The sequence below is a fragment of the Rattus norvegicus genome, chromosome 8 (genome assembly GCF_036323735.1).
Source record: "Rattus norvegicus strain BN/NHsdMcwi chromosome 8, GRCr8, whole genome shotgun sequence".
In the NCBI taxonomy this organism is placed as follows: Eukaryota; Metazoa; Chordata; class Mammalia; order Rodentia; family Muridae; genus Rattus; species Rattus norvegicus.
The window spans coordinates 29,272,850-29,286,248 of record NC_086026.1 but is presented as its reverse complement, the minus strand read 5'-3'; the positions used below and the strand labels follow the sequence as shown (position 1 = coordinate 29,286,248).

Genomic DNA, 13,399 nt, shown 5'->3' with positions numbered 1-13,399 from the left:
CCCTACACCCTTTAAAACAAGTGCCTAGTGTGTGTGACCTTCATGTAGACAAGGAAGACATGGAGAGATGGTGCAAAGAGTAAAGGACCTGACTTCAGAGCCCTAGCACCCATGGAGAAGCTGGGGCAGGGGGCAGGCAGTGCACACCTATAACCCCAACATTGGGGTCTGAGGATTGTGGAAGCTTCTGGTCGCCAGCCTGGACAATGGGTGAACTTCAGGTTCAAAGAGAGATCCTGCCTCAAAAATAAAAGGTGGAGAATACAGGAAGATACCTGAGATTGACCTCTGGCCTTCACACAGACATGCACCGGCATGAACACCTAAACACACACACACACACACACACACACACACACACACACACACACACCTACCCAACCATCCACTCCCACACACACACTAAAAACACTTTTTTTCTCTCTTTTGTGTGTCAGGGGGGTGGTGTGTACATTTGCACACACACAGATACATGCGTGAGTTCCTGTACACCTCCAGCTGTACTCCGTCAAGCATCCACCTTATTTTCTAAGACATTTTACTTCTCCCTAACACCTAGGTCTGCAGTTACGCCAGGCTGGCTGGCCAGTGAGCCCCAGGGGTCTGTGTGTCACTGCCTCCGTAGTAATACAGGTGCACATCACTACACCTGGCCTTTTACATGGGTCCCAGGGATCAACTCCAGTCCTTATGATTATGCGGTAAACATGTCACCACCTGAGCCACCTCTGCCTCTTTCCCCTAGCTCTACATCCTAACATACAGCACAGGCTGTGCGACTCACACTCCTTTCACATCAGTCTCCCAAGTGCTGGCATTATGGGTATGAACCACTGTGTCCAGCCATATTTTCCTAAATTAATGGTCAGGTCCAGCAAATTTGTAAATATTATTGCAGTGAATATCTTTGTATGAATTGCTTCAATCTCTAGAAATATCAATGTCTTCCTTCCAAGATTTTTTTTAATTTATGTGTCATGTGCGTTTGTGCCTGCAGATACTAGAAGAGGGCAGCAGATCCTCTAGAGATAAAGGTGCAGGTGGTTATGAGCTGTTAGATGTGGGTGCTGGGAACAGAACATGGGTCCTCTGGAAAGAGTCATCTCTCCAGCTCCATTAGTTTCTCTGTCTCCCTCTTTCCTTCCCTCCTCTCCCTCTCTCTTTTTACTGTAGGGGAAAGAGAGTAACATCTTTCTTCACTCATTGAGAGGTTCATTGTTGGGACCTCCATAAGAAAAGACACCATAGGACTGAGAGATGGCTCAGAGGTTAAGAGCACTGACTGCTCTTCCAGAGGACCTGAGTTCAATTCCCAGCAACCACATGGTGGCTCACAACCATCTGTAATGAGATCTGATGCCCTCTTATAGTGTGTCTGAAGACAGCTACAGTGCCTTTATAATAAATAAATAAATAAATAAATAAATAAATAAATAAATAAATAAATAAATCTCTTTAAAAAAAGAAAGAAAAAACAAAATAGCGGGACACAACAAGCTTACTTAACAAAGTCACATTTAAGAAGAGGGATGGTAGATAGTATTGTAACCATATTCAACTACAATGTATCTTATATAATAACTGCAAAGCTAAGCTATGAAGCACAAAGTCAGCTTTTACTTTATAACAGGGAACATTCCTTTCCTCTGAATCACTGACACAGGTTAGGTAGATGCATTAAAGACAAGCAAACCTCACAGTGGCTCAGGCAGTGCCAGCTCAGATCTGTTTTGTATCCAGATCCAGCTGAGATCGCTATGACTGCCAGCCTGACTGCAGACTGCCCTTTGCTTTATAATGATGTCTCTGTATCCCTGTGCCTGCCTTCCTCCTTCCTGGTGCTGTCGTGGCACCCCATGACATAGAAAGGAAATAATTCCAGGCAAATACATCTTCATTTCTAGAGCTTCCTCCTTCCCGCCTTTACTTAGGAATAACCTCATCGAGGTCTACGCACAAAACTCGATATCCAAATCCTGTAACAGGGCTTCTCCATGAGTCACGCTTGCCCAGGAGCTGTACAAGTTCTGCCCTGTAGCTGACTTCCAATGCTTTTGTCTCTTTCCAAATTCTCTTTAAAGGATACCTGTTGGTGCACATCCTGTTTGGAGTAGAAGCAGGAGGAGGAGAAGCTCAAGGTCAACCTCTGGTACACAGAGGGTTCGGGCCAGCCTAGGCTACGGGGTAACTTGTCTCAAAAACACAAAAATGAAACAAAATACAAACAAGAAAGGCTTTCCCACTACTAAGAACATCTTCTAGACACTGTTTGCTGACTAAGTGAGTGTCTTACAGAGCGCTTGGCATGGCTGGCCAAGGCAGTTTCTGTGGGCGGCTAGATCGGCTTCCAGAAAGCAGTTCTTCCTCGATCAGTGCTTTCTTTTTAAAACACGTATTATTTACTGTGTGTGCATACAGGTATGGGTGGGAACACACATGCAAGGGTCAGAGGGCAACTCGTGGCAGTCAGCTCTCCCTTCCGCCATAAGGGAAGGGTCTGTGGGCCCTGGGGATCAAATTTCGGTCAGGCATAGCAGCAGGTGCCTTTCCCCATTATTCCAGCCCCCTAGCTTAGTGTTTAAGAGTGATCCTGATTTTCTAGTTCTAAGACAAATCACTTGGACTGTTATCTGCTCATAACCTCAGTGTATTAGCCCCATTACTTGGTTTCCTGGTTGACTGGTTGTCTCTTTTTTGTTTTGTTTCATTTTGTTTTTTGAGATAAGTGCCCAATATGTAGTCCCGGCTACCCTGGAACTTGCTATATAGACCAAGCCGGTCCTGAACTTGGCTGTCTCTGCTTCCCTAGTGCTATGGTTACCAGCATGCATCACCATGCTGGCCAAGATAACGTAATTTTTATTACTTCTGTGGTGCTGAGAATTTAATACAGGGCCTGTGCATTCTAAGGTAGGAACTCTACCACTGAGTTGCACGTCCAGTCCTGTCTATATTTAAGGAATAGATTTTCTTTTTTTCTTTTTTTTTTCTTTTTTTTTTTTCGGAGCTGGGGACGGAACCCAGGGCCTTGCGCTTCCTAGGCAAGCACTCTACCACTGAGCTAAATCCCCAATCCCAGGAATAGATTTTCAACTCATGAATCTTAGGTATTCGACATTTTTACAAAGGATTTACTTTTATTTTATGTCTGTGAGTATTTTTCCTGTATGTGTACACATGTATGCAGTGCCCTTGGCAGCCAGAAGAGGGCACTGGATCCCCTGGAACAGGCAGTTATGAGTTGCTGTATGGGTGCTGGGAACCAAATCCAGGCCCACTGGAAGAATTAAGTATGCCCTCTTAACTGCTGGGCTACCTCTCAGCCCCAAGACATTTTTAATTTTCTTTTATTTTAATTTCTTTAAGCTGGGATATTTATTGAATGGTAGCATAGCATACCTCAGACCCTAAGTGTGATTACTCAATGAGTATTTTGCCTAAAAAAAAGAGGAGACATGAGGTTGATTAGTCCTAAATGTATCTAGTCAATCATTCCCTCTTCAATATTTAAGGCATAAAAAGTAACTATGGTATTTATTGTCAGACTTGAGACCTGTCAGCGTCCTATTTGAGACCTGAGAAAGGCACCACCCAGAAGTCTCCAACCGTGAGCTTTAGGAGAGTCCAGGAACAGTGGAGCCTCACAAACGGACCATCCTAAAAGAGATCACCCATGAAAGCTGTCCCCAATTCCCACGCCATCACAGTGGCGCAGACATCTCATGGGAAGCAGACTGTCCCCCTCGAGGATGACCAACCATCACATGGTTTGACCAAGTTGGTAACTGACCCCTACCCCAATTCTTCCCCGCCTTACAACCTAAAAGTTCATGTCAGTTGCCTGGAAATGGGCTGCAAAACTTGACCTCTATTTTCTCAATGCGGTCACGGTGGTTAATATCCTTTCGTTGCCCCTCCCCCACTCGGAGACAGGATCTCATTAGGTGACACTGGCTGGCTTAGAATTAGCAGCATAGACCAGACTGAACTCATAGAGTTCTGCCTGCCTCTGCTGAATACCAAAATGCGAACCTAAGGCCTTTCTTGCCTTTTCTCGGTTGTTTCTCTTTGCTCCCTTTGGATAAGTGTACAGACCTAACTTGGAACGCTCAAAATGGAGCTTCTGGCCTGAGACACTGCTTATAGGAGCAAAGGAGGAAGAACAAGGTTTAAACAAGGATGCTACTCTGCATGACACTCTGTTTTATTTATTTTTTTTTTTTATTTGCAGCATCAAAAATCTTGGTTAACAGTGGAAGGGGAAGCCCTGGGTCCTGCTAAGACTGAACCCCCAGTGAACTAGACTGGTGGGGGGAGGGCGGCAATGGGGGGAGGGTTGGGAGGGGAACACCCATAAGGAAGGGGAGGGGGGAGGGGGATGTTTGCCCGGATACCGGGAAAGGGAATAACACTTGAAATGTATATAAGAAATACTCAAGTTAATAAAAAAAAAAAAATCTTGGTTAAAAACTATATTACACATTGGCCTGTGTTTTTACTACAAATTCACATAGTCTGGAAAACTGGAGGTTTTATAGGGAAGGTCGTTTTCTTCCCAGAATGGAGGAATCCATAGGTAACAAGTATAGGGCAAGGATCCCAAGAGCAGCAGAAGGGCATACAGCTCTTGCAGAGGACCAGAGTTCGGTTCCCAGCTTAGGGTGGATCATATGACCAGTAGTTCTAACTCTACAAAGCCATCGTCCTCTTCTGGACTCTGGGCAACTACCGAACTCCGCTCCTGCACCACCACCCCAAATATACATATGTCTCTTTTTCATTTGTGACAGGGTCTCCCTGTGTGTCCCTGACTGGACTAGGCTGGCCTTGTACCCACAGACCTGTCTGTTTCTGCCTCCTGAGTGCAGATATTAAAGACCTTTGTCACCTCGCCCATCCGCAAAGATTTAAAACCTTAACAATATTTAAAAAAAAAAAAAAAACCTGAGCCCCAGGAGTGGGTGTGGCCTGCAGGCGACTTTAAACTCCCGGAAGCCCTCAGCCCCCTCCCGCCTTCGCCCCGCCCCGCCGCGCCCTCGCCCCGCCCTCGCCCCGCCCCGCCCCTCTCCCCTTAAGTTCCCGCAGGCCTCGGGGGCCGCCGGGGCCTGGCTACGCGTTCCCCGCTGGAGCTTTCCGGCACGGGCCCGTGGGACGTTGGCGGGGTTGCGCTGAGGGGCGTAAGAGGTGTCTGTCCACCTCCTAAGCCCGCCTCGGGTCGCGATGTCGTCCGGGGCTGGGTCTCGGCGGCCGCGGGAGCCGCCGGAGCACGAGCTGCAGCGGCGGCGGGAGCAGAAACGGCGGCGGCACGACGCGCAGCAGCTGCAGCAGCTCAAGCACCTGGAGTCCTTGTGAGTCGGCGGGGCCGGGTGCGGGCGGTGAGGGCAGCAGCCGACGGGTGGGCGTCGCGGCCTGGCGAGCCCCCGGCTCCTTCCGCGCGAGGGCGACAGAAGGACGCGGGACGGAGGCCGGCCACTGTCCACGCCACGGCGACGGTGGTGATGGCAGTGGCTGCGTCCGGAGGCCGAGCTCGAAGCCTCTGGGCGTCGTACGAAGCCAGCTTCCCGAGTTCTATCACCGACGGCACCGGCGGGAAGCTCAGGGTGGAAACTGCGGGAGACGCGCGGGAAGGTGGTGGATGCTGCTGCGGGGCCTGAGGGTGGAGCCGGATGACCTGCGAGCTTGTAGAGTCGCATGTAGGTGAGGGAAGGTGGCGGATAAAAGTCAGAAAGAACCAGGGAGGAGAGGTTTGGGGCCGCCGAGCGTGGTGAGGAAGGGACATTGTAGGAGATGTTTATTCCCCTGTGTGTGTGAGTGTTATGCAGACAAGTCTTCCTATGAGTGTGTGTGTATTACCTTGCGTGCCCTCCATCCTGTTTTCAGATTTGATCATTTTATTTACGCTTGACAGACAACATTACTGGCACATCGTTTGTATGTTATTTTCTTTTTTCAGAGATGGTTTTCAGTGTTGAGCTTTCCCTCTTATATTCCCCACAACCCCGTGTATCTTATTCGTTTCTTAAGACAAGGAGGTCTGGTGAACCTCCCACCTCAGACTAGAGCAAGGCCTCTTAACATTTCTCTACCAGTGACCTTCTTCACCTAAGAAATTTTCTCACTACTGCAGGTGTATAAGTATATAAAATAAGGGATACAAGTCAAACATTTACTGATAGTAAGTCATAAGGAAATGTGTTTAAAACCGTTCTTCCTTATACACGTTAAGTTTACCATTTATTAAAAACAATTATTTTGATTTTATAATTGCTGAAGCTTTGACACCACTGTCACTATGCAAAGTCCATAGAATATAATAGGATATAGTAGGAATATGTTTAGGGCCATTTCAGACATTGTTGAGAATTCTATTGTACTAATTGAACTTTTTTAAAAAGGAGTATTTATTCATTTCATGTATGAGAGCACACTGTCGCTGCCTTCAGACACACCAGAAGAAGGCATCAGACCCCATTACAGATGGTTGTGAACCACCATGTGGTTGCTGGGTATTGAATTCTGGATTTCTGTAAGAGCAATCGGTGCACTTAAACACTGAGCCATCTCTCACAGCTACAGGGTAATACTAACTAAATGCTTACAACCCAGCAGTGATAATAGGAATAAAGTGGAAGCCTGTGTTTTTCATGATTAAATCATCTTATTAAAACCTGCTTCTTCAGAATTCCATCCTATACCACAGGTCAGCTTAGACATCCAGCCTTGTAGACTGAACTACTACCAGATTCTTGGAATAGCTTTCCAGTTTGCTGACACCTACAGTCACTGAAGCCTCTTGTCACTTGTAGAAGCAGGAGAACTGTTGAGATGAATGCATTTGATGATCCTGATTGATCCATTGTGAGAAGCAAGGAATTTAGAGACTCTGTACATAAACTCCCAGTGTTTGGTAGAAAATTAAGGAGACTAACAATGCTGGCTGGTTGCTTCCAGCATCTCTGGACATAGCGACAAAGGAAGAGCATTAACCCTGAGATAACCAACTGGCTCCAGATGGGCGTAAACCTTCTGATGGTTTCTAAGTGTGCCCGGGAGTAGCCACAGAGCTCAAGTTGAGGAAGAGCAAGCCAAAGCCCGCTGAATGGCAGCACAGACTCAAGTCCCTGCCTCTCACAGGGTCAGCTGGTTTAGTTAGGGCACTGGTTGGTGGGGACTGGGTCTGTACTTGGCATGGAGTTGTAACTGAATCCCCTACTGAGGCTGAAGACTTTGAAGCCTCAGATTCTCAAACATTCATCTCACTTGAAGAAATAGTCTCAGGGTTAGGGATTTAGCTCAGTGGTAGAGTGCTTGCCTAGGAAGCGCAAGGCCCTGGGTTCGGTCCCCAGCTCCGGGGGGGGGGGGGGGCAAAAAAAAAAAAAGAAAGAAGTAGTCTCTCCACTCTTAGCAGAGAATGTATCCATACCGTATCCCACTGTAGTATCGTCCTGTCTGCATTTGCCTAAAGGAGTCAATCCCTCATTGCCTGCCATACAGCAGTGACATTCCCTCTAGAGTTGCCGGACTGATCTCCTTCAGGACCCATTGATAGTTGCCTCAAGACCCTGTGTCCAGATTTAGGCCAGGCTCCTAGAAAGGAAGTGTCGTCCACGGGGAGGTATGCTGTAACACTTAAGAACTTAATGAGTTTGCCAATCTGTTCAAGCAGAAGTCTGGGAATTGTGTGTGGGAATGGATTGTAAGGGGATGAGATAATGTTGGGAAGAACATAAAACTGTATCAGAATAAGTTTATTGATACAGGCTCAATAGGTGGAGATCCTAGGTTTAATATGGAAGATGGCATAGTTTTTTAAAAGGTGCTCAAAGTTCGATCGGTTGGCTGAAGCATTTGTCAAAAGATGGCCTACTGAAAAAGAGTTGGAACATCTGACGTCCCTTAGCTTAGTGGGCACACTAGGTAAAACCTAGTCCTCCACTATAGGAAGACCAGAAGACACGCCCTTCACTAATGTCATGAGACAAAAGAGTCAGGGGCACCAGCACACTTGAAGACATTTGTCATCACCCCTTTTCCTTGTGGCAGGCCTCAGGGTTGGAGATTCTGAAGCTCAATGAGATGAATTCAGTATGATTGGCTTAACTGGGCCGAGGAGGAGTAGAGGCCAAGTAGCAGCACTAAGTCACCAAAAGGCAAGGTGACCCTACGGAAGCTGCCTGGAAGTCAGTGTTCTGCTAGCAGCCTTCAGATGAAGATGTAGAACTCCCAGCTCCTCCTGCACCATGCCTGCCTGGGTGCTGCCCTGATCCCACCTTGATGATAATGGAATAAACCTCTGAACCTGTAAGCCAGCACCATTGAAATGTTGTCCTTCTAAGACTTGTCTTGGTTATGGTGTCTGTTCACAGCAGTGAAACCCTCACTAAGACACCAGGAGACCACCAAAAGGCACTGTGACCCACCAGTTAAATGAAAGCGGGTAATTAATGGAGTTTTGGCTGAAGTCCAACTCATAATGGGTCTCCAAACTCATCCTGTATTTGTCCAGTTCCAGAATGTATACTTAGGATAGATACAGTTGGAAGTTGGTAAATTCTTACATAGGCACCCTGACTTATGGAGTAAGGGTCATTATGATTGGAAAGGCCTAGTGTAAATCACAGAGTTGCCTCTGCCAGGGAAAAGAGTGAGCAAAGACAGTATTGCACCCCAAGAAGACTTTCAGAAATTAATGCCAACCAGTAAGGACTTGAAAGATGGCAGGCGGGGCGTTCCCACCACAGGGAACTCCTGTCTGGTTGTGTGGAACACAGGTGGATTGTAGTAAGCTGACAGTCGACTGTGAGAAACTTCATCAAGCAGTAACTTGCACTACAGCTCCTGTACTGGTATCCTGACTTGAGCAGGTCAGCACATCTCCTGGCACATGACACACAGCTATTGATCTAGCCAATGCTTTTTCTCAGTACCTGTCCATGAGGCCCACCACAAACAGTTTGCTTTCAGCTGGCATGTACTTTTACAGTTGTACATCAAGGGTATTAACTCTCTAGGCCTGTGTCATAACTTAGTCAAAGAGATCTTGTTCATACGTCCTTCCGACAAAATTCCACACTGGTCCCCTATATGGAAGGCCTTGTGCTGATGGACCAAGTGAGCAGGAGGCAGCAGCCACTGGGGGGACTGTCACATCAGGGAACAGGAAAGAAGTTCAAATGGAATCCCAGGCGAGTCTTTTAGGAGTCCAGCAGTGTAGAGCGTACAGAGATAATACTTCTAAAGGAAACAGTAAGTTGTTGTGTCTGACCTCTCCCTCCACCAAGAACACACCACCTTTAGTGGGTCTGTTTGGATTCTGGAGACAGCACAGTCCTCACTTGGGTGTGTTACTCTGGCCCATTGACCAAGTGACTTAGAAACCTGCTAGCTTTGTGTGGGGCCTGCAGCAGGAGAAGGCTCTTCGACAGGTCCAGGCTGCTGTGCAGGCTGCCCTACCACTTGGACCATGTGTTCCAGCAGACCTTAGAGTTCTAGAGAGGTCACGGCAGATGGGGTGTTGTTTGGAGCCCTCGGCAGGCCCTATAGGTGAATCATAGTCGAGGCTTTACCATCATCTGCAGACAGTATTCTCCCTTTGAGAGACAGCCCTTGGCCTGCTACTGGGAATTATGAGTAACTTAACATTTGACAGTGGGTCACCAAGTTACCAAGTAACCGAGCTGCCCATCATGTACTGGGTGTTATCTCACCCACCAACACAGAGTTGGACCTACACAGCAACAATCATTATCAAATGGAAGGCTTTATACATGCTCAGGCCCAAGCAGGTCCCAAGGGCAAAGGAAATTGCGTGAAGAAGTTGCTCAAATGCCTATGGTTTCTAGTTCTAGTACAATGCCTTCTGCACCCAAGAGTGAACCTGTATGCTCATGCAGTGTGCCCTATGATTGAGGAAGAGAAAACTAGGCATTATTTTACGGATGGCTCTGCACTCTTAACCAGCCATTGGCCCATGTGCCTGTGAATCAGATGCCATCGTGGCAGAGTCAGAGGTTATGAATGGGCTTGACAACATGAACTTGTACTTATCAAGGCTAACCTGGCTGTAGCTGCTACTGAGTACCAGATCTGTCAGTAGCAGAGACAAGAGTGGGTCCCGAATATGGCACCATTCCCTGGGATGACTAGGCAGTAACCTGGTGGCCATGGACCACTTCCAATGGTCCAAATGGAAAGGCCAACATTTTTTTTCTTACTGGGGCAGAAATTTATTCTTGCATATAATGCTTCTGCCAAAACTACCATCTGTGGGCTTGCAGAGTGCTTTATCCGCTATCACAGTATTGAACACAGCATTGCTTCTGACCAAGAACCCGATTTATGGCCAGAGAAGACTGTCAGTGAGCTCATTCTACTGTGTTCCCACCACCCTGAAGCAGCTGCCTGAGGAGAGTAATGAACAGGCCTTTTGAAGACACAGTTAAAACACTAAGGACTTAGGTGTCAGCAGACTGGTGGGCTGGCAGGTTCTCCAGAGGATGGAGATGCTTTGAGTCAGAGTCCAGTGAGTGGCAAGGTCTCTCATAGCCAGGATCCACGGGTGAAATGAGAATGGTTCCACTCACTGCTACCCTAGTGACCTCCTGGGAATGTTTTACTTTCTCTTCTGACATCTTACATTCTGCTGGCCTAAAAGTTTGAGCATTGGAGCCACAACAAACATTCCACTGAACTGAAAGCTCAGACTTTCCCCCTGGTCCTTCTGTCTTCTGATGCCCTGAAGCCAACAGGCTAAGAAAGGAATAACAGGGTTAGGAGGGGTGGTTGATCCAGACTACCATGGGGAAATTGGATCACCTCTCCACAGTGGAGGGAAGAGAGGGTATATGTGCAGTGCAGGAGCTCCCCTAGGGCGTCTCTTAGTACTGCCATGTCCTGTGATTAAAGTCAACAGGAACTACAACAGCCTAATCCGGGCAGGATGACAAAGGGCACAGACTTCAGGGATGAAGGTTTGGGTCACTCCTCCAAGAAAAGAGCCAAGACCTGCTGAGGTGCTTGCCAAGGGTGGAGGAAATGCAGAATGGGTAGAGAGGAAGGTAGTTATAAATATCAGCTAAGACCACTTGACCAGTTGCAGAAACTAAGATAATAATTGACTAGAGTATTTCAGTCCTGTTTTGTTATAAGCATGTTTGTACATACATGCACATATTTTAAGCTATATTTTTGCTTTATTTCTTCATCATGTAGTACATTGATTGAGAGAGTATCAGTGGATATTATCACATTCAAGTTAGGAGGCAATGTAAAACTAAGCATTCCTCAAGGAATAGTGACACCTGTTCTAAAATGTGTAATGTGTTTGTGGATGTACTTGGCATAGTTAAATCCTGCCAGGTGGAATCCTGACCTGGTTAATTTTTTTTCGTCTATACATTTAACATGCCGTAATGAAATGTGATTGATGTCAAGTGACAAGGGGTGGACTTGTGATGTAACTGATGTCAAGTGACAAGGGGTAGACTTGTGATGTATCCTTGTTTGTCATCTCGACTGCATCTGGAATCAACTAAAACCAAGCAGCTGGGCACACCTGTGAAAGATTCTTAATCAGGTCATTTGAAGTAGGAACGCCCACCCTAAGTCTGGGCCACATCTTCTGGTGGCAATCCACATAAAAGGGACATAAAAGAAGGAAGCTCTTTGGGGTTGGGGATTTAGCTCAGTGGTAGAGGCCCTGGTTTCAGTCCTCAGCTCCGGAAAAAAAAAAAAGGAAGCTCTTTCTGCTTGACCTCACTCGATCTCTGTCAAGTGCATCCGTCCTGATGTTGAGTCATTCCTTTGCTGTTATTAGAACCTACTTCTTTGGGATTATAACATAGACCAAACAACTACTTAATGTAGCCCTTGTGTCCTGGAACTCACAGAGTTCACCTGACTCCTGAGCACTGGAGCTAAAGTCATGTGTCCCTACACCCAGCTCATAACATAGAGAGGAACAGGCTGCTGGGTGCTCTTTTCATCAAGAGACTGTCCAGTGTCGGCAAAGGGAGACTTTCTAGGTCTTCAGAGTTCTCGGCAAGCATCTTCTGTCCTCTGCCTGAAGTTGACAGTATGTTTGGCTGCTAGTAATCTGGAGTAGAATGTACTAGACTTAGAACCAAGCTGAAGGGTAGGACAGGCAATTTCCTGGCCATGAGAAAAGAAAGCTTCAGCCTCTGGTATCCAGACTACCTTCTGAAGGCCTTGGCTTCTACCTAAAGAAGTCTCTTAACTTCTTTCCCTTCCCCACATTTGTTGAAATCAGGTTTGTTGTTTGGACTCGGGGTATCTTGGCTTTATTATTTTCTCATTATCATTTTAAATGCTCTTGGAGGAAGACAGATGTGTATGTGGTAAGTCTGTCAGCCAGGTTGAATGAAAAGCACCACAGTGGATTCTTATAGATGAACTCCTTTGCTCGTCCTGACGTGCCTCCTCAGGTCTCAGCCGTCTCCACACCACTTCTCTTTCTTTGACCTTAGGCTACTGAAGGCACCTGAGTCTGCCACCCATCCTTCAGGCTTCTCAGGAGCTACCAAACAGGCATCTTGTCTCTGCAGTTTCTTGGAGGCAGCTGCAGAAAGTTTTGTGGAATGGAGTATACTTAATCAATGCTTCAAATAAATCCTTCAAATAACAGTCAACACAAAAGTAGTTTGAAGTGAGGCTACAGAGATGGTATAGAGGACTCAGGTTCAGTTTCCAACACCCACATAGTAGCTCACAACTATCTGTACCAGAGCTGATGCCCTACTCTGACCCCTCAGACACTAGACATACATGTAGTGCCCAGACATACATGCTAATTTTTGAAAAGTAATTTAAAGTACTTCACAGAGTATAAAGATTTAATGAGTTGTTCCCAAAGACTCCTGGCTGTAAACTGGCACTCAGAAGACTGAGAAATGGTGACTGTGAAGCCAGCTAGATGTATGGGAGAGACTCCGCCTCAGAAAACATCCATCCATGTATTTATGAATGAGTTCTGAGTCCACTTCAGGTGTTTTTCCTTCCTACCTAGTCTGTCTGTTTTATTCTTCAGAACAACTTGGTACATGTTCAGTGATATCATAGCAAAACCTCAGGGTACAAAATAGATCTTAACTACTGTTTTTAAATCATATAAGAGCTAACCACAGAAGTTTGCTACACCTATATGGAGTTCAGCACTCAGGAGACTGAGGCAGAATGATTATCATAAGTTCAAGTTTAGCCTGGGCTATAGAATAAGGCCCTGTCTCAAACAATAACAAAGCTATCAATTTTAAATTTAAAGTAACAGATTAAATTAATTTAAAATTAACAATAAATAAAAAATAGAAAATATAAATGTCTTTTTTTTAACCTGTTTGTATATTTTTCCTTTTTAACATTAGTCCTGGAGATTCAGCCTACA

The 13,399-nt window shown here is 46.2% G+C and overlaps 1 protein-coding gene across 4 annotated transcripts in view; it reads left to right on the top strand.

Annotated features, from left to right (window-relative positions):
• Positions 1-5,037: 5,037 nt before the first annotated feature.
• Rp9 (RP9, pre-mRNA splicing factor) overlaps positions 5,038-13,399 on the top strand; it is a 62,648-nt gene continuing 54,286 nt past the window's right edge. For 2 of the 4 annotated variants that reach the window (XM_039081716.2, XM_039081715.2), the window contains exon 1: positions 5,038-5,348. In XM_039081716.2, coding sequence (XP_038937644.1) covers positions 5,221-5,348 — 128 coding nt within the window. In that variant the 5' untranslated portion in view covers positions 5,038-5,220. The remainder of the gene's footprint in view (positions 5,349-13,399) is intronic. The other 2 variants (NM_001108756.1, NM_001401177.1) reach the window with 1 other exon arrangement.